The sequence below is a fragment of the Tamandua tetradactyla genome, chromosome 2 (assembly GCF_023851605.1).
Source record: "Tamandua tetradactyla isolate mTamTet1 chromosome 2, mTamTet1.pri, whole genome shotgun sequence".
NCBI lineage: Eukaryota > Metazoa > Chordata > Mammalia > Pilosa > Myrmecophagidae > Tamandua > Tamandua tetradactyla.
Window position 1 is genome coordinate 15,525,303 of NC_135328.1, and position 21,645 is coordinate 15,546,947.

The 21,645-nt window shown below is 46.5% G+C and overlaps 1 protein-coding gene and 1 long non-coding RNA gene across 2 annotated transcripts in view; one reads left to right on the forward strand and one right to left on the reverse strand.

Annotated features, from left to right (window-relative positions):
* The window catches only part of LOC143666449 (uncharacterized), a 47,710-nt gene extending 32,252 nt beyond the window's left edge, over positions 1–15,458 (forward strand). The window contains exons 3-4 of the long non-coding RNA XR_013167642.1: positions 13,526–13,680; positions 15,336–15,458. This is a non-coding gene — a long non-coding RNA (uncharacterized LOC143666449). The remainder of the gene's footprint in view (positions 1–13,525; positions 13,681–15,335) is intronic.
* Positions 1–21,645, reverse strand: part of GABBR2 (gamma-aminobutyric acid type B receptor subunit 2) — a 399,248-nt gene that overhangs the window by 17,501 nt on the left and 360,102 nt on the right. Inside the window, exons 14-17 of the mRNA XM_077140179.1 lie at positions 17,228–17,338; positions 10,622–10,846; positions 7,881–8,063; positions 5,156–5,285 (exon numbers count right to left, since the gene is read on the reverse strand). Coding sequence (XP_076996294.1) covers positions 5,156–5,285; positions 7,881–8,063; positions 10,622–10,846; positions 17,228–17,338 — 649 coding nt within the window. The remainder of the gene's footprint in view (positions 1–5,155; positions 5,286–7,880; positions 8,064–10,621; positions 10,847–17,227; positions 17,339–21,645) is intronic.

Genomic DNA, 21,645 nt, shown 5'->3' on the forward strand with positions numbered 1-21,645 from the left:
TGTTCTCGTTTTTATTCATCTCAAGATATTTAGTGATTTCTCTTGCAATTTCTTATTTGACCCTCTGATGAAGAGTGTGTTAACATGCATATTTTGGTGAAATTTGTTATTGATTTCCAGCTTCATTCCATTACAATCAGAGAAAGTGCTGTGTATAATTTCAATCTTTTAAAATTTATTAAGAACTGTTTTGTCTGTCCTGGAGAAAGTACCATGAGTACTTGAGAAATATGTAAATCTTGCTGCTTTGAGTGCAATGATCTATCTACCTACGTACCTACCTAGGTACCTACCTATGTACCTACCTACCTACCTACCTACCTATCTATCTATCTGTTAGGTCTAGTTTATTTATCATATTATATAAGTCCTTTGTCTCCTTATTGATCCTCTGTCTAAATGTTTTATCTATTGAGGAGAGTAGTGTATGGAAGTCTCCCACTATTATTGTAGAGATGTCTATTACTCCCTTCAGTTTTGCCAGTGTTGGCCTCATACACTTCGGGACACCTTGATTAGGTGCACAGTTAGGTGCACATGCTTGTTCTTTCTTCTTGGTGAATTGCCCCTTTTGTTAATATATAGTGTCCTTTGTCTCATAACATTTTTGCATTTAAAGTTGATTTTGTCTGATATTAGTATAGCTACCCGAGCTTTTTTCATTAGCTACTGCTTGCATGGAATATCTTTTTCCATCCATTCATTCATTTTCAACCTATTCGTACCTTTGGGTCTAAAACGAGTCTCTTGTAAACAGCACACACATATATATATTTTTTATCCATTCTTTCAATCTATATCTTTTTTTTTTTTTTTTTTTAAACATGGGCAGGCACTGGGAATCAAACCTGGGTCTCTGGCATGGCAGGTGAGAATTCTGTCACTGAGCTACCGCTGCACTGCCCAATCTACATCTTTTTATTGGGGAGTTTAATCCATTAACATTCATGTTATTACTGTAAAAGCTGTCCTTAATTCAACCTTTTAATTCTTTGCCTTTTATCTGCCAGAGTCATTATTTTTCTCTCTTTTTATCCTTTTAGTTACCCTTACTGATAACCATTATTTCTATACTCTCTTCCAAGCCTCACTCCTGTCTTTTTTTTTCTTCAGCTGGCAGGGTTCCCTTTAATATTTCTTGTAGGGTAGGTCTCTTGTTAACAATCTCTCTCAGCTTTTGTTTATCTGTAAATATTTAAAACTCTCTCTTGCTTTTGAAGGACAGCTTTGCAGGATAAAGAATTCTTGGTTGGCAACATCTCTCTTTCAATATCTTAAATATCTTATACTGCTGCCCTCTCCCCTCTATGATGCCTGACAAGTAGTCAGCACTTAGCCTTATGTAACTTCCTATGTATGTGGGAATCACTTTCCTCTGCTGCTTTCAGGATTCTCTCCTTCTCTTTGGCATTTGGCATTCAAGATGAGTAGAATGTGTCTTGGAGTGGGCTTATTTGGATTTATTCTATTTGGAGTAGGTTGGGCTTCTTTGATTTGCATATTTATGTCTTTTATAAGGTGTTCTAGTTTGCTAGCTGCCAGAATGCAATATAACAGAAACAGAATGGCTTTTAAAAAGGGGAATTTAATAAGTTGCTAGTTTACAGTTCTAAGGCAGAGAAAATGCCCCAATTAAAACAAACCTATAGACATATCCAATCAAAGGTATCCATCCAGGGAAAGATACCTTGGTTCAAGAAGGCCAATGAAGTTCAGGGTTTCTCTCTCAAGTGGAAGGGCACACAGCGAACACAGTCAGGGTTCCTCTCTCATCTGAAAGGGCACATGGTGAACAAGGCATCACCTGCTAGCTTCTTCTCCTGGCTTCCTGTCTCATGAAGCTCCCCAGGAGGCATTTTCCTTCATCTCCAAAGGTCGCTGGCTGGTGGGACTCTGCTTCTCATGGCTATGTTGTTCTGCTCTCTCTGAATCTCTTTCATTCTCCAAAATGTTTCCTCTTTTATAGGACTCAGGAAACTTATCAAGACCCACCAAAATGGGTGGAGACATGTCGTCACCTAACCCAGTTTAACAACCACTCTTGACTAAATCACATCATCCAGGGAGATGATCTGATTACAGTTTCAAACATACAGTATTGAATAAGGATTATTTTACCTTTATGAAATGGGATTTTGATTAAAACGTGGCTTTTTCTAGGATGCATACATTCTTTTAAACTAGCACATAAGGATTAGAAATTTTTCTGCAATTATTTCCTCAATTATTTTTTCTGGCCCTTTACCCTTCTCATCTCCTTCTGGGATACTTATGATTTGTATATTTGTGTGCTTCATGTTATCAACCATTTCTCTGAGACTGAGTTCAGATTTTTCTATTTTTTTCCTCCATTTGCTCTTTCGTGTGTTAAAATTTGGTTGCTCTGTCCTCTAGTTCACTGATCCTTTCTTCTGCTTCTTCAAATCTGCTGTTATGTGTCTCATTTAAAATTTTATCTACAGTATCATTCATTTTCCATTAAGATCTGCTATTTTCCAATGTATCCTTTCAAATTCTTCTTTATGCTTTTTAAGTGTCTTCTTAAATATCTTTTATTTCTTTAACTATCTCATTGAAATTCTTTAGGAGGTTTGTTTGAACATCTTTGGTTAGATATTCCAAATTCTATGTATCCTCCGACTTTTTAATTTGATAGTTTGGCTCAGCCATATCTTCTTGCTTCTTGATGTGTCCTGTAACTTTTGCTGGTTTCTGGGCTTCTGATTATCTTGATAAAGATTATTTTGAAAGTTGTTTTCCCACTCTTGTCTAAGACTTTGTTATTGCTTGGGTTCATGTTGAAGATCTGCTTTGGTACACAATTTGCCAGCATTTCCCAGCCAAATCAGGGCCAGGGTCTCACACAGTGGGTATAGAACCATTCCAAAGGAACTTAGAGAGTAAGTAGGAAAGCAGCTTCCCCAGATTGCACTTTCCCAACATTCCCAGAAGATGGTCCTTTTGGGAAACCAATTCCCCTCACCCTGACTTCTTTCAGACCACAGCAGCCAGCTAGGCAGGTTCTAGACTGACTGGAAGCTGCCAACCTTGGGGGTGTGGGATGGGCACCGGGAACCACAATGGAGCTCTCTCCCTTGCTGCAGCCTCTCTGTTTGTGGAAACAGTGGAGCCCTGAGTGCTCTAGTCACCTATATGGAAAGGTTCAAGTCTGTGAGACCCAAAGGGTCACCCTTGTCAGCCAACTCTTAGAGCGGGACTATTCTGTGTCCCTCTCTTTTCCTGATTAGAGGGCCTCCCTGTTTCTCCCAGACTGCTATAGCCAGCTGGACGAGATCTGGGTGTGCCTGAGCTGCTGGTCTCAGGGGTGGGGAATGGGCACTGGGAATTGCAGTGGAGTCTCTATTTGTGGATATAATGGAGTTGCTGGCTCCCAGACTCCTATGTGGAAAGACTCTAGGCTGTAGGACTGAGAGGGGTAACTTTGCTGACCAGCATTTGGCCCAGGACTGCCCTGCATCTCTCTTCCTTATATGTTGTCATGGTCCTTCCCTAGTCTCCCAAGCCCCCAGACTGCTGCCTTGGACAGTTTATGCCTGTCCTCTAGATGCTGTTGATGGAGGAGTGAATTTCTGTCCTTATTTCACCATATTCCTGGAAGTCCTGTCCTGCCTCACTTAAAAATTTTTTTTTTTATTGTAAAACCTTAACAAACATACAAACATTCTTGATGTACAAATATCCTATACATGGTGTATAATCAGTGGCTTACAGTATCATCATTTGTTGTGTATTCATCACCCTGATACTTTTTTTTGAATATTTGCCTCACTCCAGCAAAATAAATAAAAAGAAAACAAAAAAGAAATAAAAGGCATGCATATCATACCCCTTACCCCTCCCTCTCACTGACCACTAATACTTGCATCTACCCAATTTATTTTAACCTTTGTTACCCTTATTATTTGCTTATTTTTTATCCATAGTTTTAATGTATTTGTCTATACCCTAGATAAACAGAGCATCAGACACATGGTTTTCATAATCACACAGTCACACTGTAAAAGCTATATCGTTACACAATCATCTTCAAGAAACCTGTCTTGCTTTCTAAGAGTGGTATAATGTGACATGTTTGGTTACATCATAATTAATGAAACCAAAGATGACCATTAGTGTTTATGTCTTTGCCTACGTCGGAGCATTTTTACAGGGCAAGGGTCCTGGTGGTGGAACTGTCAGGTCAAGAGATTTAACATCTAACGTTTGAAGGGTGCCAGACAGACTTCCAGAACATGCAGGAGAATGCCCGTTCCCACATACCTTTACCAACATGGGTAATCTCTTAAAGTTTTGGCAAAATGTAGGCAAAAAAGGATGCTGAGGATTGAACTGTGTTCCTGCAAAAGACATGTTTGAGTCCTAATCCCTGGTCCTGTTAACAGGACCTTTGAAGATGGCATCATTTGGCATCTTAAGAGGAGGCCACGCCAAATGAAAGTAGCCCTAATCCAATAAAGCCAAAGTCTGAGAAGCAAAGGAAACTGGACATGGAAGTAGGAGCCAGAGGAGGAGAGAGATGGCCCTGTGGCAGAGGCAGAGATGCATCCAGAAGGAACCCCAAGGGCTGTGGTGAGCCAGGAGACTCCAGGAGAAAGCCTGGGCTGATGATACCTTGATAGTGGACTTTTAGCCTCTGGAATTATGAGACAATGAACACTTGTTTAAGCCAACCTGTCTGTGGTGTTGTCATGGCAGTCCTGGCAAACCAAGACAAAGGGCTTGTGCAATTGGGTTCGTATTTCCCACATGGGTGGAGACATGAGCATTGTGTCATATTTTACTGACCACCTCTTTCTTGCATGCTGATGAGATGCACTTGAAACAAATGTTATTAAAAGAAGCACAGTGAATTTTTTTCTCAGAACAAAAGGGAGAATGAACGGTGTACCCAGTCCATACACGAAGAATGCCGACCATGGTGTATCCACATGGAATTGGAGGCCAAGAGGCTGAGAAAGAGAAGCCCCAGATTCTGGCTCCAAACACACACTGAACTGGAAGACATGCGTTCTAGACATTCCAGCTCTGCTTATGTGTCTTCAGACCAGCCCCCATCCAACCTCTCTGAGCCCGTTTCTTCCATGTATACAACAGAAGATGATGGCTGCTGGCTGAAACTCAGGGGCCCTCCTACCTGTGCTCTCGGTGAAGTTCCCCAGGCTGAGGATGTCGTTGAGCTCTTGGTAGTGGTTCTGTTTAATGTACGTGGTCTTCTCTGGTGTATCCTGCAGCTGCATGGTGACCTCTTCCAAGTCCTTATCCAGCTGGAAGACAAAGGCTCCGGCTGAGTCAGCATCCCTGTCCCCGCCCCTGCCCTGTCCCAGCCCAGTAGCTTAGCCTTCAGAGCCCAGAAGTGCCTGCAGGGCTGCACCCCAGCTGGGCTTCAGAGAGCGCTGGTAGGCCAAGAGGAGCGTGCCTTGGTGAGGAGACCCGGAGGGACCTGCTCCTGTTCAAGGAGACATTATGACAAGAGGGGCCTGGACTTTTGCAGCTCTGCCCAGAGAGGCTGGACAAGGCGAGGGAAGGGGGGCAGTCACAGGAATGCCCCTCACTAGCGGTGACATTGTGAAAAGCTGAGCCTCAGTCTTTTCGTCTGTACAGTGGGGTAATAGCAGTGCCTATTCCGTGGGAGTTATCGTGAGGATTCAGCAGGACACACGGAAAGTGTCCAGCCCAATGCCAGGCACATAATACGGGGAAGCTTCTACTATAATATCTATATAGTAATTGTTACTGCCCAGTAGGACCCTCAGTGGGGAGAGCAGTTCTGTAGGGCTGATCAGCCGTGAACGCCACACTGTCTCATAGGAAGGGCTCATCCAGAGGGAGGGGTGCATGGGGCTGGGTTCCAGTCATCCCCAGATTATATGAAAATCAGGGACAAGTGCTGGGGCATTTTAGCCCCAGAGAGTGGAAGTGTATACGTGTGTGTGGGGGGTGGGGTGGGGTGGGTGGGAATAGTGGGCATCCTACTGCAGTATGAAGGGGCATCCTATAAACTGTGAAGTGCTGTTCTGCTGTCAAGAGCATAGCCATTGAATGATACAACAAGTCTTCATGTGGAGGGGGAGAGGGGTGCCCTTATCTGTGGGACTCAAAGGGCAGGGTGAGGAGCAGAGGGGGGAAGCCACAGGAGGCCAGACTGTGTTTCACCTCCAAGAAAAAACTATCTAACATTGTAGCATTTCTGGCTGTGGCTTGGGTGTTCTAAAGTGAGTGAACTCTTCAGTGTGGAAGCATGTAGGGAGAAATCGAAGGCCAAGGTGCACAGGTAGGGAGTTCCTAGTGACAGAGAAGTCTGGTATTAAAACAGAATGAAGAGGTGCTGCGGTAACAGGGATGCAGGAGTTGTTCAAAATTCCTGCCTGCCATACAGGAGAGCTGGGTTTGATTTCCGGCCCATGTATCCCCCCCTCCCCCCCAAAATCAACAAAATGGTGCTGCGATAACAGGATAGTCACATGGAAAAGAATAGACTGTGACCCCCACCGTGCAGCATGCAAAAACAAACATATAAAACAGGAGAATCAGCAATGAGCTTTGCAGGGCAGAAGGTGTTCTGGTCTGCTCTGATAGGCTGACCTGGCCCAGGTGCCCCAGATGTGCTAAGAACTACACTGTGCCTCTCTGTTGTGGAATCCCAGGTGCACCTCAAAGGGTCACCAGAGTTAGCCAATGAAACAAGACTCCCAGTTAAATGTGGATTTCAGATAATGATAAATAATTTGTCAGTATTTAAATTAATCCCAAATATGAAATGGGACATACTTCTACTTAAAAACCTGATACATTGTTGACTTGAAATTCAAACTTAACTGGTTATTCTGTATCTCATTTGGCAACCCAGCATCTCACGCCTTCCTTGCAACTGTCCAGCTAGGGACACCATTTCCCAGCCTCCCATGTCACTAGCCAGTATAACTGGAGTGCAGCCAACATGTGGGACTTTTGTGTTACTTAAAAAAAAAAAAGCAATTCATTGCCTGGACTTCCTTTCTCTTCCCTTCTTGAGAGAGAGAACAGGACATGCCTTTCACCCAGCTTTAGCCACAAAGAGAGGGAACATGCCCTGGGGGGTGGGGGTGGGGAGGGCAGAGGACAAGAGAGAAGGAAGCCTGTCCAGCAATGACCGTGCAGAGCTACGTGGACAGCTCTCCTGAGGACCACCAGGTGAGAGAGAAATGTCTATTTCCTTGGGGCCACTTCACTTTGGGGCCTCTTGGTTTTAGCAACTCAGCCAGGATCCTGACCAATACACTTTGCTTTGTTCCCTTCCTGGGCCCACTCATGGAATCAGCATGTGTCCACCGAACACTCAGCTGGGAGCCCTCGGGGCAGTCATGCCCCGCCGACGCAAAGGGAGGGCTGGAGCAGGGGAAGTGATTTGGTTCCCCTCCCCGGGAAAAGGAAGTCGGCTCGGGCGGAGCAGGCGGCTCAGGGCAGCGGGGCCAGGTGAGAGTCCTCAGGACCGGGCGGCCTCCTCCCCGCAGGTTCTTTTCATTCCTTCCCCTCCTGCTCTACGTCACAGAGATGCCGGGGGCACTGGCTGTGCTGGAGCAGGAGAGAGACACACCGAGACCCAGCGGTTTAAGAAACTACCATAATCTGGAAACTCCTAAGACCCTACGCAGGCCTTTCTCTCGGAGGATGTACTGCGGGACCCCAGGCCACCTAAGTAAAACTCCCTCACAAATTCTGCCTAGGGGCCTCTGTCTGAGCTCATGCTGTCCTCATTTCTGCAGCCAGAGGGGACTCTACAGCCACGAGGCCAGGCTGCTCCGGGAAGAGCCAGGGTAGGGGTGCGGGAGGGGATCCCTGCCGCGGAGAGGCCCCCCAGCTGCGCGGCGCCGCAGCGGCACCTCCGTGATCTTCATGCGCAGACGGTGGTTCTCCGACTGCAGCCCCTCCAGGCGGGAGGTGCTCGCTTGGTTCACGCTGGTGACCGAGGTGGACGTCTTAGAATCTTCTTTCTTCTGGTTCTGGGTGAACTGGAAGCGCCTGTTCTGAGTGGCGGCGTCGGGGTTTGTTCTCAGAGTGATGAGCTGAAAGGACACGGGCAGGGTTGGAAATCCGGCCCTGGGGTCCCGCGTGCCCGCCCCCACTGCGGTCCTTCCTGGCAGATCCTGCTCCGGAGGCCACGCAGGGCTCCCGGGGGATCCAGGCTGGGGTTGGGTGCCCCGGCCTGGCCCTGCCACATGCTGAACATGACCCAGATGGGCCCTTCCCCAGACTGAGCCTCAGTTCTCCCCCTGCTAGGAGAAGCCTAGCCTCCTCACCCTCATCCCACCTGCATCCCTGCCATCCTGTGGGGGCCACCCAGGGCCCCTTAGGCTACCTCCAACTGAGCCTCGCTCAGCCTTAGGTGCTGCTTCTGGTGGGAAATAAACGGCCATGAAGACACTGGGATGGGGGAATGAGATGACCTCTGCTCCTTAGAACCACTGAGTGTGGGGACAGGATGGCAAAGAGCTCCGTCACTGACACGGGCATTTCTTCATCTTCTCATAAGATAACAGGTTGCCAATTAACCTCAATCTTACCCATTTATTCGAGAAACATCTTCTGGCTCAAGGCAGGCTCTGGGCTCAGCACTGGAGAACAGTGACCCATGGCCCCTGCCTGCCAGGACCTTATGGTCTGGGGTGGGTGGGGGGTTGGGGGCAGACAAAGGAAGGACTCGGATCTTCCCAGGCCAGGAGGCATGAATGCAGGGTGCGGGAGGGGCGGTGTAAGGTGGTGCTGGCCCTGGGGTGGAAGGATACGGAGACTTTTGCTTGATGAAGTCAGGGGAATCTGTGGGGTTGAAATGGCAGATGCAAACACAGGGAGGCCTGTGGCTCAGGAAAGGGGTATATGCCTGGTATGTAGGGCTTGCTGGGGAGACTGGAGGAGATTCAAGGAACCGGAAGCCAGCCTGACATTGAGTACTTGATCCTGGGGGTGGGAGGGCAATGGGGAGCCATAAAAGGTGTCGCAGCAGAGGAGGGATGCCATCAGAGCTGGGCTTAGGGAGCCATCGGCATCGTTTACAGGACGGAGAGAAGGGTCAGAGTGGAGGCTGAGAGCTGTGCCACTGGCTGGGTCTAGGCAGGTGTTGAAAACCAAAGAAGGAGGGCATGACGGACATGCTTGGGAACTGAACTGGAGGGGGTCTGGGAGGAGGGAGGAGTCTTTTTGGGGGATGATGGACCCCAGTGACGGCTTTTCTCCCCTTCTTCAAGGAAGACATTCCCCCTATTTGGGTCAAAACATCTTCCTGACTCTCTCAGTTGCCTCCTCCTTCTTTTCTTTTTTTAATTTGAAGCCTATTTTCTCTGATATTTATACAGTCATGACAGCTGTTTAATTGGTTAAAATTACACAGAATATAGATTTCATGATTTTACTTTAATCCTAATGTTTTAGCTATAGCTCTTGAAGAAACAGTTCAATTGAATATCGTCAAATAATGTTAGGCAAGAACGGAAGGACTGGGCATCTTTATGTTGAATATAAGGGTGGCTATATCGGGAGCGGGAGTGGCTGCGTTATTTTATACTCCCCATTGCACCTGGTTTATTCTCTTATTTTTCCTATCTTAACTTCTTCCACATTAAATTTAAAAATAATTCTGTAGCTTACCTTTTTATTAGGAGGTATTATGCACAAGATCTCTTAGTTTTTAACCTAGAAATTGCAGCAAATCAACAAAAACCTAATTGTGGAGGAAAGCTATTTAATACCTTTAACCTCTGCCTCCATAATAGCAGGACTTGACTACACTGATCTGTTCACCTTTTCCCAACTTTTCAAAATTGGCAACAAGTATTGAGAACTCTTCCTAGAGAGCCAGGCACAGGTCTTGCGTGCAGGGCCCAGTGAAATCTCACAAATTGAACACAGCTGCTTATTCTGCCTTCCTTTACTCTGGAGACCCACCACCCAGGCTGGGTTTTGGTCCACCTCGACTGGCCCACTGCAGGGGCCCCTAACAGGTCACAGCCCCTGGTCATCTGCCTGCTGCCAGGTGGGACAGTGTCTGAAAAATCTTTTTTCAGGGAGGTCCTGGAGGTCAGCCCTTCAGATGAATGGAAACCATACGTGGCCATCAAAAATGGTTACGTGCTCCAACAATACTACTTCTGGGACTTTACCTTGAGGGAAATAACAAAAATGTGATAGGCAGGAAAAAAAAAAGAAGTTCATTTATAACTTAATAAAAACTGGAAGTCTCCGTGATGTTCACCAATCAGGGGTCAGGTGGCCCATTAAATTATAGAGCTTCCCCTGAGGGATGGTTACGAAGGTGGGATGATCCGAAGGACAAAAAGTTAAGTGGAAAAGGCAAACTCTGAAATGATACACAGGCTGTCGTGACAGCGTGACTCCTAGCCAGGTCAAAAAAAACAAAGAAGACTGGAAGGAAATGTATGGAAAGCATCAGTGGTGATTTATTTTGGGCAGTGAATTATGGGAAATTCCTGAAAACACTCGGTGGCTACTTTTCTGCATCATAAAGGAAAATGGGTAAGCCTCTTGGGAGGTGGAGAAACGGAGCATGCACCTGGCATGGCATCTGGGGCCTGGGCGCCAGGGATGGGGGCCAGCCACCACCCTGTACCTTGGGCACAAACACCAGGCAGAGGGTGATGGTGCTGCAGAAGATGATGACGAGGGCCACGATGCAGAACTGCACGTTGGGCTGGTCCCGGGTCAGGAAGGAGACGGCAGCGCCGATGATGCACATGATGCCCACGTTGTAGACGCTCATGCCAATGTACTTGCTGTCGTTGAGTGCGGGGATGCTGACGTTGCGGGTCTCCCAGGCTAAGAAGCAGCCGAAGAGCTGAAACAGTGACCGGAAAGGGGGGATGGTTGTTACCAAGCGGTGGCACGTGCTTGCTGCTCTGAGAAGCTGCGGAACTGAAGGTGACTTGGGGAGTGGGGCTGGGGGGCTGTGCTGGCGGCCGGGTCCCCCAGAGGGCACTGTCTGTCTCCACGTGTGGCCCTGAGCCTGAGGAGAGGGACAACCTCCTTTCTGAAGCCTATTTTATCTGATATTTATATGGTCATACCAGGTGCCGAGTTGGTTAAAGTGACACGGAATAAAGCTTTCATTATTTTACTTAGTTATAGCTGTTGAAAAAATATGTCGGGGTCAGGAATAGAAGGTGGAGTGAGATGCTTCAGGGCTCTGTCCCCCAACAGAAGCTTTGAATAACCACCAATAACTGGCAGAAATCTTTCTCAGGGGGCCAGAAAACAGTGAAAGGACTGCAAGAGCAGGGTGAGCACTGAATCGAAAACATAAAGGCTACTTAAAAGCAGTAGGTTCCTATGACACCTTGGCTCCTTCCTCCCCTACCTCTTACCAGCTCAGTGCGGAGCTGTCCTGCACTCCCAGTGCAGATCTCTGGTCCTGGTTCCAGAAGGAGCAGAGCAACCCTTGTGCACATACTGGGAGACTGTATGTCTGGCCCACCCTGCCTGGTGGTGGCCTGGCAGAACTTGTCCACACAATGCTGTGGGAGAACAGGAGGGTCATGCTGCCTGGGGCAAAAGACTGCTGGTTACAGGACATACAATGTGGGGCCTGGGACTGTGAGGAAACTGTTTCTGAGGAAGGAATATCTGGAACCATGTAAATGGGAGAATTCCTACGCCACAAATGCATGCCCAAGGCAAGATACATGTGCAGAAAGGATCCGGGAGAACCCTGACTTTAGTCTGGAGCTGTTCTTGAAACTCATGGTGTAGATAACCCTGAAGGAGAGCACCTGCACAGGTCAATCTGCAAAGACTGGGGAAGGTGTTTTCTCTTCGTTTTTTTTTTGTTAGTGCCTGGAATTTAAGGAAGGCTCTGTCATAACACAAGCTGGATACAAACATAAAGAATATATGCCTTAGGGTCTACATTCCAGCAATAACACATGAACAAATCAACAAATGGTTACAAAACATACAGGAAGCCATGGCCCAGGCAAAGGAGAAGACTAAAGCATTTGAAACCATCATCAATGAGGAGGACCAGACCTGGAACATACCAGACAAAGACTTAAAAAATTAGTTCTGAATATGCTTTCTAAGAGCTAAAGGAAAACATGGACAAAGAACTAAAGGAAATCAAGGGAAACAAAGATGAACACAAAGAGATTATCAACAGAGAGATGAAGATCATGAAAAGAGAGCAAACAGAGCTAAAGACCACAGTAACAGAAATTAAACATTTCCTAGATGGTTCAACAGCAAATTGGACCTGGCAGAAGAAAGAATCAGGGCAATTTAAGACTATTGAAATAATTCAGTTTGAGAAGCAGAAAGAGGAAAGAGTGAAGAAAAGTGAAAGGCGCCTGGGGAGCCAATGGGACACCTTTAAGCATCCCAATGGATGCATGGGGGAGCCCCAGAAGAAGAAGAAAGAAAAGGGCATGGAGAATATTCAAAGAAATAATGATTAAAAACTTCCCAAATTTAATGAAAGACATGAACACATATATCCAAGAATCTCAACAAACTCTAAACAGAATAAACCCAAATAGACTATACTGTAACATATTATAATCAAACCATCGAATCTGCCAATAAAGAGAGAATCCTGAAAGTTGCAAGAGAGATGCACAGTGTCACGTAGAAGGAAGTCCTAATAAGATTAAGTGCTGATTTCTCATCAGAAACCATGGAGGTGTAGTAGGATAAGCTATTTAAAGTGCTGAAAGCAAAAAATTGCCAACCAAGAGTTCTATATCTGGCAAAACTGTCTTTCAAATATGAGGAAGATTAAGACCTTCCCAGATAAATGAAAGCTGCAGGAGTTTGTCACCACTAGACTGGCCCTATAAGACACGCTACAGGGAGTTCTGCAGGTTGAAAGGAAAGGACAGTAGACAACAGACAACAGATTGAAGCCACATGAAGAAATAAAGATCTCTAGTGAAGGGAATGATGAGGATAAGTATAAATGCCAGTACTATTATATTTTGGTTTGTAATTCCACTTTTTACTTTCTCAGGATCCTAAAGGGCAAATGCATAAAATAAATGACAAACCAGTGGTTTTGGACTCATAATGTATAAACATAACTTGTGACAAGAATTGCATAAAGGTGGTGGGATGGAAGGGTACAGTTCATGTATACTATTGAAGTTAATTTGGTATCAAACAAAATAAGAATGTTAAATTTAAGTACCACAGTAATTACAAAGAAAATATCTGAGAATACACAATGTATTCAATGTGATTAACTCCCTTGAATGGTTGGAAGTCTTCATAGCCAGAACCGAGGATTTCCAAGGACAGCAGACTTTCTGCCTTGACTTCAGCACCGGCTCCTGCTGAATTCAGACTAAGGGCTTCTGTGCCACCACCATTGGAGTTCTGAGCATGTGGCCTGCTCTCTTGAGTTTGGATTTGCCAGCCCCATAGCTGTGTGAGCCAATTCCTTATAATAAATCTCTTTACATATACATCTTGGTGGCTCTATTTCTCTAGCGAACTCTAAGTAATATACATCCCTCCTTCCTAACAGCTGGAGTGGGATGAGATGGGTGGAGCTTGAGTAGTCACCTTGGACAACCACGTGGAAGCTGTGTGTTGAAGATGGGGGAGCCAAAAGGCACAAGGAGGCGGAAGCCCTGATGCCAGTCCTAGAATGCTTTCCTTTGGACTTGGTAGACCTGAGAGGTAAATACACTGTATCTTTAAACCACAATTATTTGGGGTTTTCTGTCACCTGACCCTGTCACCTCCAAATAGGGATGGAGATGTATCCCCATAGGGATGTGATGTGATGCAGTGTTGGGGGCTTTGCCTTCCTGGTGGTCTAAGGGGAGGGCAGGCTGTGAGAGGAAGTGCAGATGGAGTGTGGGGCAGGGGGTGATGTGCATGGGGAACCAAGACTGCTCCCCACGAAGGCCTCTCCTCCCCCCGGATTCACTCCTGCAGCTTGGGGCACCTGCCAGCTTCACGAGCCCTTTAGCATCTCTCTCAGGGCCTACCTTTGCAGTCTGGTTTATTTGACTGCAGAAGGCAATGTGGAAGAACATCTGGGACCTGCCCTGCCACCCATAGGCTCTGTGATTTTGGGCAGACACAGCCTCTCCCAAGACTTCAGTTTCAACATCTGTAAAATGGGACAAGAATAATGCCTTTCTCTCAAGGTCTGGGTCAGGATGAAATGAGGAGAAAGAGGTGAAAGCAGTTTGTAAACTGCCATGCTCTGTATGAAAATAAATGAAAAGTTCACTGGCAATTGATGCTATTTCCTGCCATCAAGGCTGTTTTCCTCTCCCTGTAGTCTGTCTTTTTTCTCTGGCAGCCCAACTTATTCTTTTTATTTTTAAAATGGGCATCCAGGAGCACAGGCAGGCACCAGGTACTCAGTGGGGCAGAAAACCAAGGCTCTTGAAAGGCTACTTTGTGCTGGTTCATCCCAATATAACCCACCTTGGTCCCATGGCAGTGTGCCAGCAGGGTGTCCCTGTTCCCATAGCATGGAAGAAGAAGCGGAGGCTGGGTGAGGTACAGAGGCCAGCCCGAGGCCCTTCAGATGGCTGCCTGGGATTCCTGCTCTCGGATGGGGTCGGGGTGTGTATGTGTACCTTCCTTAGCTGATACTGCCCATGGGTCACAGACCATCATCTGGGCTCCAATAATCAGGGTATGTGGGCAAGTCTGGATGGTTGTTGGCTGTAGATCTGAAGAGTGTCAGGAGGAAAGAGAGCCTAACTTGTCTGTAGGCATCCAGGAGGGTGAGTGTAAATAGGTACAAGTTACATCCAGGCAGATTTCAGCCGGGGATGAGGAAGAACTTTCTTCCAAAGGTGGCCTTTCCGTACTGAGCTGGAGAGGGTGTTCTTAAAAGATACTTCTGTATCCTAAGTCGTGGAACCTGTGAATGTGACCTTATTTGGAAAAAGATTCTTTGCAGGTGGGATTAAGTTAAGGATCTCGATGAGATCACCCTGGATGATCTGGAGGGTGATGGGTGGTGGTGGGGGTCTAAATCCAATGACCATCCCCTGACACAGGGGAGAGACACTTCTGACCTCCAAGAACCATGAGGGCTAAGTTTCTGTTTGAAGCCACCTAGCCCAGCCTGGGGCTGGGGTGGCTTAAACAACAAGGCTTATTGGCTCATGGCTTCAGAGGCCAGAAGTTCAAATCAAGCAGTTGGCAAGACCAAGCCTTCTTTTGGAGCCTGTAGCATCCTGGCACTGGCATGCCACAGTCCTCGGGGTTCCCTGGTTTGCGTCGCTGCCTCTGTCACATGGTGATGTCTTTGGTCTCCTCTTGCAGCTTTCTCTGAGTGACTGCATCTGCATTTCCTCTCTTTCTAGGGCCTACAGACATATGGATTGAGACTGATTCAATTTGGCCTCATCCAAAACAGCATCCTCGAAGATCCTATCCACAAAAGATTTCACACCTTAATAAAAGCACCTTTGAAGGTCTTGTTTGCAAATGGGTCCACACCCACAGGAGTGGGGATTGGGACCTGAAGGTGGCTTTTATGGAGGACGTGATTCAATCCCCAGAAATTTCCTACTACAGGCTATTCTGGTGGAGCCTTCAAGGACCATCCCTCCTAAGTCTCAGAAGCAGCAGCAGGGAAGGATGCATTTTAGCAGTCATGTGGCTTTAGGAAAGAGCTTCTTTCTTGGCCCATAAATGGAGGCCATGCAGAGGCAGATGGGGGTTTCCCTTTCCTATGGAAAGATCTGAAGAGGAGGCAGTAGCAAACTTCTTGCTGTAACTGAGAAGTCAGGATTTAAAAAATGATTATGATGATATATATTTAGATAAGATATTTCTCTTTACTTTCTAGTGTATTAGGCTAGCCAGGGGGAAATACCTGAAATTACTGAACTGTCATCCAGCGGCCTAGATCTCTGATAATGATTGCATAACTATATAGTCTTTATCTTGTGATTGTAAAAACCCTGTGACTGACCCTCACTTGTACCTCCTTATCCTGTTTCTCAACTTTAGAGTCTTATGATCACTAAAGATCGCCCTCATGGTTACTAATGAAGGGCTGTGAGTCAGCCCAGAACTAATCTACCCCAATTCCAAAGCTATCTTGAGAGACCGGAGGTGCATGTAACCACAATGGACCTGCCTGACATGTACAGTAGTTTAACTTTAACCCATGGGTGAATTATACCTCATTATAATACTAAAAGTCATGACCATTATACTATTTAGGTTGCCATTTTTTTACATACATTCTCTGGCTAAGCACATAATCAATCTGCACATGCCTAATAATTAGATCATCTCTAATCTTGTCATCTGGAGCCATGTGCTCATTATCCCAAAACCTATCTTTTTTTTTTTCCTGGGTGCATGGTCCAGGAATCAAACCTGGGTCTTATGCATGGAAGGTGAGCATTTTATCACTAAACCACCTGTGCAACGCCATCTTTTAATACTCTAAAACTCAGAATTACTGTAGTTCAGGGAGACAGATTTTTGTGCCACTAGGCCATCTATTTCTTGCTTCACACCTAGCAATAAACTCTTTGAAATTCCGGTGTCTCAGGAATTGGTCATTTGAGCACATCCGGCAGAGCATCTTCCACTTTTGATCAGTATCACTGATACTGGAGAGATTTAAGCAGAAACATCATTTCCCCAGGCTATGGGAGAGAAGACGTAAGGATCAAACCAGGATAGGGCAGTGTGGGACTGATCTTGCAAGTCATTCCCAGCTCTGAAATTCCACAGCTGTGCGAGGTGGGCCCTGGTGTGTGATCTTTGATTTTAATGGATGGATGGAGAAGTGTGCTGGGTTTTGAGAGTGGATGTTACCAGATTTGGCAAATCATTTGCCCTCTTAGAGCCTTGCTTTCCTCATCTGCAAAACGGGGGTGTCTCCACGCATTTCCCCACAGATCTGAGAGACTGCGGTGAAATCCTGGATCTGAATGCAGGCTGGGAGCCCACAGCCTGCTGTTCCGGGAGCAGTACGGGGCAGGGGCGGGGCTCACTCATAGGTCTAGGAGCCACTAACGGGCTGAGTGACTCTGAGCAAGATCCTGAGCGGCAGGGCCTCGTCAGTAAAATGGGGATGTAATTTGTCCCCACCGCAGAGGGCTGTTGTGGGAACTGAGCTAACATGTGACAGGTGGCCGGGCCTGGCGTGGAAGAAAAGCTTAGTCATGGGGCTCTGTTTATGTCTGTGTTGGCGGAGAAGCCTCTCCTCCATCGCCTCCTGCGCCGCACCTACCATGAGAAGCCCCTTGTAGGCATAGACGATCCCCAGCCAGATGGTCATGTGGCTGTTCTCGCAGTGCTCCAGAAGAGGGCGGATGGAGATGTCCCGTCCGGCTGGGTCCGGCTGCACAAAGACAAAAAAGAAACCCTGAAGACGGCACCGGCCCCCCTTCCAGCTGGAGAGGCTCTGCCCTAGGGTGTCTCCCTCCCATGAGCCACAGCCACTGCCCTGGGGGCCGTTTGGACCCTGCCTCTGTGTTCTCACAGTGTGGAGCTCAGGCCTCAGTCCGCACTGACTGCTGTTGGTGACAGGTCAGCTCTGCACTCCAGCTCTCTGCCTTCCCGATACCTCTCCATCCTGAGGTGGAGCTCCTGACTAGGCTACCTCTGTGCTCCTAGCGCCCAGCACAAGACCTGGCCTGGGCGGGCCTCTGTAATGCTGGGTGAAAGAATGAGGGTGAGAAAAAGGCAGAACATCAGGGTGGGTCTCTCGAGGATTAACTCAGGAAGCTGGAGGTTCAGGTTATACAGATCCAACCAAGCAAGGGGCTTGGCAGGCTCTCATAAAGGAGGCCCTCTTGCCTGCCACCCCCACTGAGGGAGCAGTGTGGCAGCCAAGTTATGCTTCACATGATCAACCCTGCCACCAGCCTTGACAAGGTGTGGACACCTGACCCAAGACAGCCAGTCCAGAGGCTGGCAGAAACCTAGGCGGTTTCTTAGGGGGAAGCACGCTGTCCAGAGATGGGGGCTGGAGAGGATCCTGCCCAAGCACTTTCACTCTCTCAGGAATTTGAACAGGGAAACACTAGGAGAGAATCAACCAGATAGTGGTAAGAGGAGAAAAAGACACCCTGGGAATGAACAAAATACATACATATATTTTCTCTGAGCCATTTGAGAGTAAATTTTAGACATCTCTACCCTTGCCCTTCACCCCCAACTATCTCAGCAGGCACTTTCCAAGAACAAGGAGATTCTTGTACATAACCACATATAATTACCATATTTAGGAAATATAACACGGATACAGTACTATTACCTAATCTACTATCCATTTTCAAATTTCACCGACTGGCCAAATAGTGTCCTGTAAGGTAATGTTGGTACTTTCAAAGCAGGATCCAATCCTGGGCCATGTTATGCATTTAGCTGTTTTTAATCTTCTTTCATCTCAAATGATTTCTTAGTCCATGTTTGTCTTTCATGTCATTGATAGTTCCCAAGAGTCTAAGTCAGTTATTTTGTAGACTGTCCCTCTATTTGTGTTTCTCTAAATGTGTCTTCTCAGTTAGATTCAGGTTATGCTTTGTTGGCAAGAATCCTAAAGAAGCTTGAATTCGCCTCCTCTAGCCTGTTACATCATCTGGTTCCATTACCACCAATGTTAACTGTGTCACTGGTAACTGTGCCGAGTGGGGATGTCTGCCAGAGCTTTCCACTTGAGAGGTACCATTTCCCCCTTATAATTAATAAATAATCTGTGGGAGATACTTGGAGACTCGGTGAGTATCCTGTTCCCCCACAAACATTAACCCAGTGGTTTAGCATCCATTGATGATTCTCACCCGAATCGCTTATTACTTTGGTGGTTGCAAAGTGGTGATTTCCAAACTCTCTCATTCCATTTAAATATTCAGCATGCTACTCTAAACAAGAGCTTTCTTTTCCTCCCATTTATTTATTTATATCAGTATGGACCCATGGGTTCCTTTTTTTATTCAATGTCTTATAATTCATTACTATAATTATTCACTTTGATGTTCAGATTTCCCCAGACTTTGCTAGTGGAAAACCCCTTTGTGCTCCTCCTGTGTTTTTTCAATATGTCTCTATAATTTTTTTGAATACTTTCTTACTTCTTTGTACAAGATGTTCCAAGCTCTCCTCACTACTTTCCCTGTTCCTCCAAGGAGTTCTGGTTCTCTTCAGTGGAGAAGGGTATTCATAAAACAAAATCTGGGCACAAAATATTTCAACTATCTCTAGGGTATCATTACTTCTAAGTCCTTTTCTCTATCATGTATCTACCCACCCATCCACCCAACCTATCCATCCATCCATCTATCCATCCATCCGACCAACCATCCATCCATCCACTATGGTGCTTTAGAACTGTATGTGTCTTAGAAAATCACGTTCTTAAAGCTTATCTATTCCTGTGGGTTAACCTATTATAAATAGGGCCTTTTGATGAGGCTACTTCAGTTAAGGTAAGGCCCAAGATGGGTCTTAATTCTATTACTGGAGTCCTTTATAAGGAATGTAATTCAGACAGGTATAAAGTCATGGAAGCAAGGAGCTGAAAGCAATGGAACCTGGAAGAGAAGGGAGAGGCCAACAGATACTGCCATGTGTCTTGTCATGCAATAGAGAATCCAAGGATTGCTAGCAGCCAGTTTTCAGGAAGAAATCATTGCTTTGATGATCCCTTGATTTGGACGTTTTTCTCAGTCTCAAAACTGTAAGCTTGCAACTTTAATAAGTTCCCATTGTTAAAGCCAACCCATTTTGTCATACCTGCTTTCAGCAGCCTAGCAAAACAAAACATCTACCTATTCATCTATCTCTAAAATCCAATAAAACAGGGGTTTTGCTTGTCTTTCCCTATGCCACATTAGTGCCTCCTCTCACACTGAGAACCCCTGGTTTCCAATAAAATTATTTACTCATTTGCTCATTCCTATGAGCGTTACAAAATAGTTTTAGAATCTCTACATCCATATATACTAATAACAAACAGTAAAATTGAAGACTTCTTTGCAAATCTGTTTGCCTGTAACAGATCTCTCTGAAGGGGGATCAAAGAACATTTTAGGATGTTCAGGATGTTGTGTTCTCACAGGCTTGTCCTGTTCAGGCAGGGGTAGAGTTACACCCAAGAAGGGAAGGGGCAGGCATCCCCAGGGCCAATTGCTAGGAAGAAGGGGTGCTTTCATAGGATCTGAGGGTGCAGAAGGCAGGCCTTAAGTAGCTGGGAGAAGGACACTCTATTTCTGTGGGCTCTGTTCTCCCGGCCTGGACTCCTGAGAGCTAGGGAAAGGTGGCTCCCCTACTAGGAGGCAGGAGGAAGTAGGAGGGGTGGGGCCTGCAGGTTTGGGCCATTTTACAAACAGATTATCCAGTTGCATGCTCTCTCAGGCTTTCCAGCCCATGCCTCAGAAAGCCTTTGCTCACCCTTTTCTGTCCCATGGGCACTGAGTCCATGCTTGGGCTGAGTGCTAAATGGGAGTGCAGGGTCCCCCTGAGGCCTCAGCTTTGGATGGTGGAAAGAGACACCTCAGGAGAAGGTAATCTCCAAGGAATAAAAGTCAGGGTTGCCAGGTCTCAAGATTTCTCCTGGGGGGAGAGCTGGGGAGGATGGCAGTCTCCTAGTGTCATTTCATTATTTAAAAGAGAAGACCGAGAAAGGACTTGGCCCCATGGACAATGGTGAGTTCATGGCAGAACCTGGGCTTCTCGGATATCTGACAGCCAGGCAGTCCCTGGGATGTGCTAACCCAGGCCCACTCTGGCCATGGAGGAATAACAAATCCACTGATGATGACTGTGCCTCTTGTTCCACAAGGAAGGACAACAATTTCTGATAAGCTCTTAGATTCTCAGTGCAGAGAGGACTTCAGATGGTCTGCCATACACCACCGTTCACTGTTACGAAAACTCTGTTCATGGCAATCTGATGATGGTTGTCTAGCTTGGATACTTCCAGTGACAGGGAGCTCCCTTTCTCCCACTCTGGTTAGACGGTTGCAGTTCTTTCCTTTACTGAGCCGGAACCTTCTCTTCCTGCACCTCCGCTCATTGGCCCTCATCTTTCCGTGCTCTAGATCTCCTTGGCTTTCTTTATAACCATCTTCCTCCGGTGATTCATATTTTCCTCATGGCTGACTAAGACCCCATCAGGTATTTTTCCTAGGACTGCTGCTTGCTCTGACTTCCCCTTTCTGCATCTGATGTACAACCTAGTACCATTTACCTTGTTAGTAGCTCCCTCCTGCCCCACCCTCGCTCCCCCTTCCCACCTGCCTGACTTCTTTGAATCCTGAAATCCTAATGATCACATCTGCTCTTTAGCTTGCAACATCCACCCATCTCAGTAACTTTATGCACAGCCTCCCCTGCAGAGACGGGAGAGGAGCCAGCAAGAAAACTCTCTAAACATGGAGAGTTTAGAGAGATCTGTGGTCCTGCGCGTGAGCAGAGCCCTCTCCCTGGTACCCTGCCCATCCAGAAATAAACCACAAGTATTTTCTACTCATTAGCACCACCTTGGTAAAGCCCCATCCCCGTGCACACTGGACACGAGTTGGGAGGGCACGGTTGGGGAAGTCTTAGGAGCCATCAGATTCTGGAAGGTTCATGTACTCATGAGGCTGGGGGATGAAGTCAGGTGACTCATCTATTAAATCCCAAAGCAACTTCTAAGAGCTA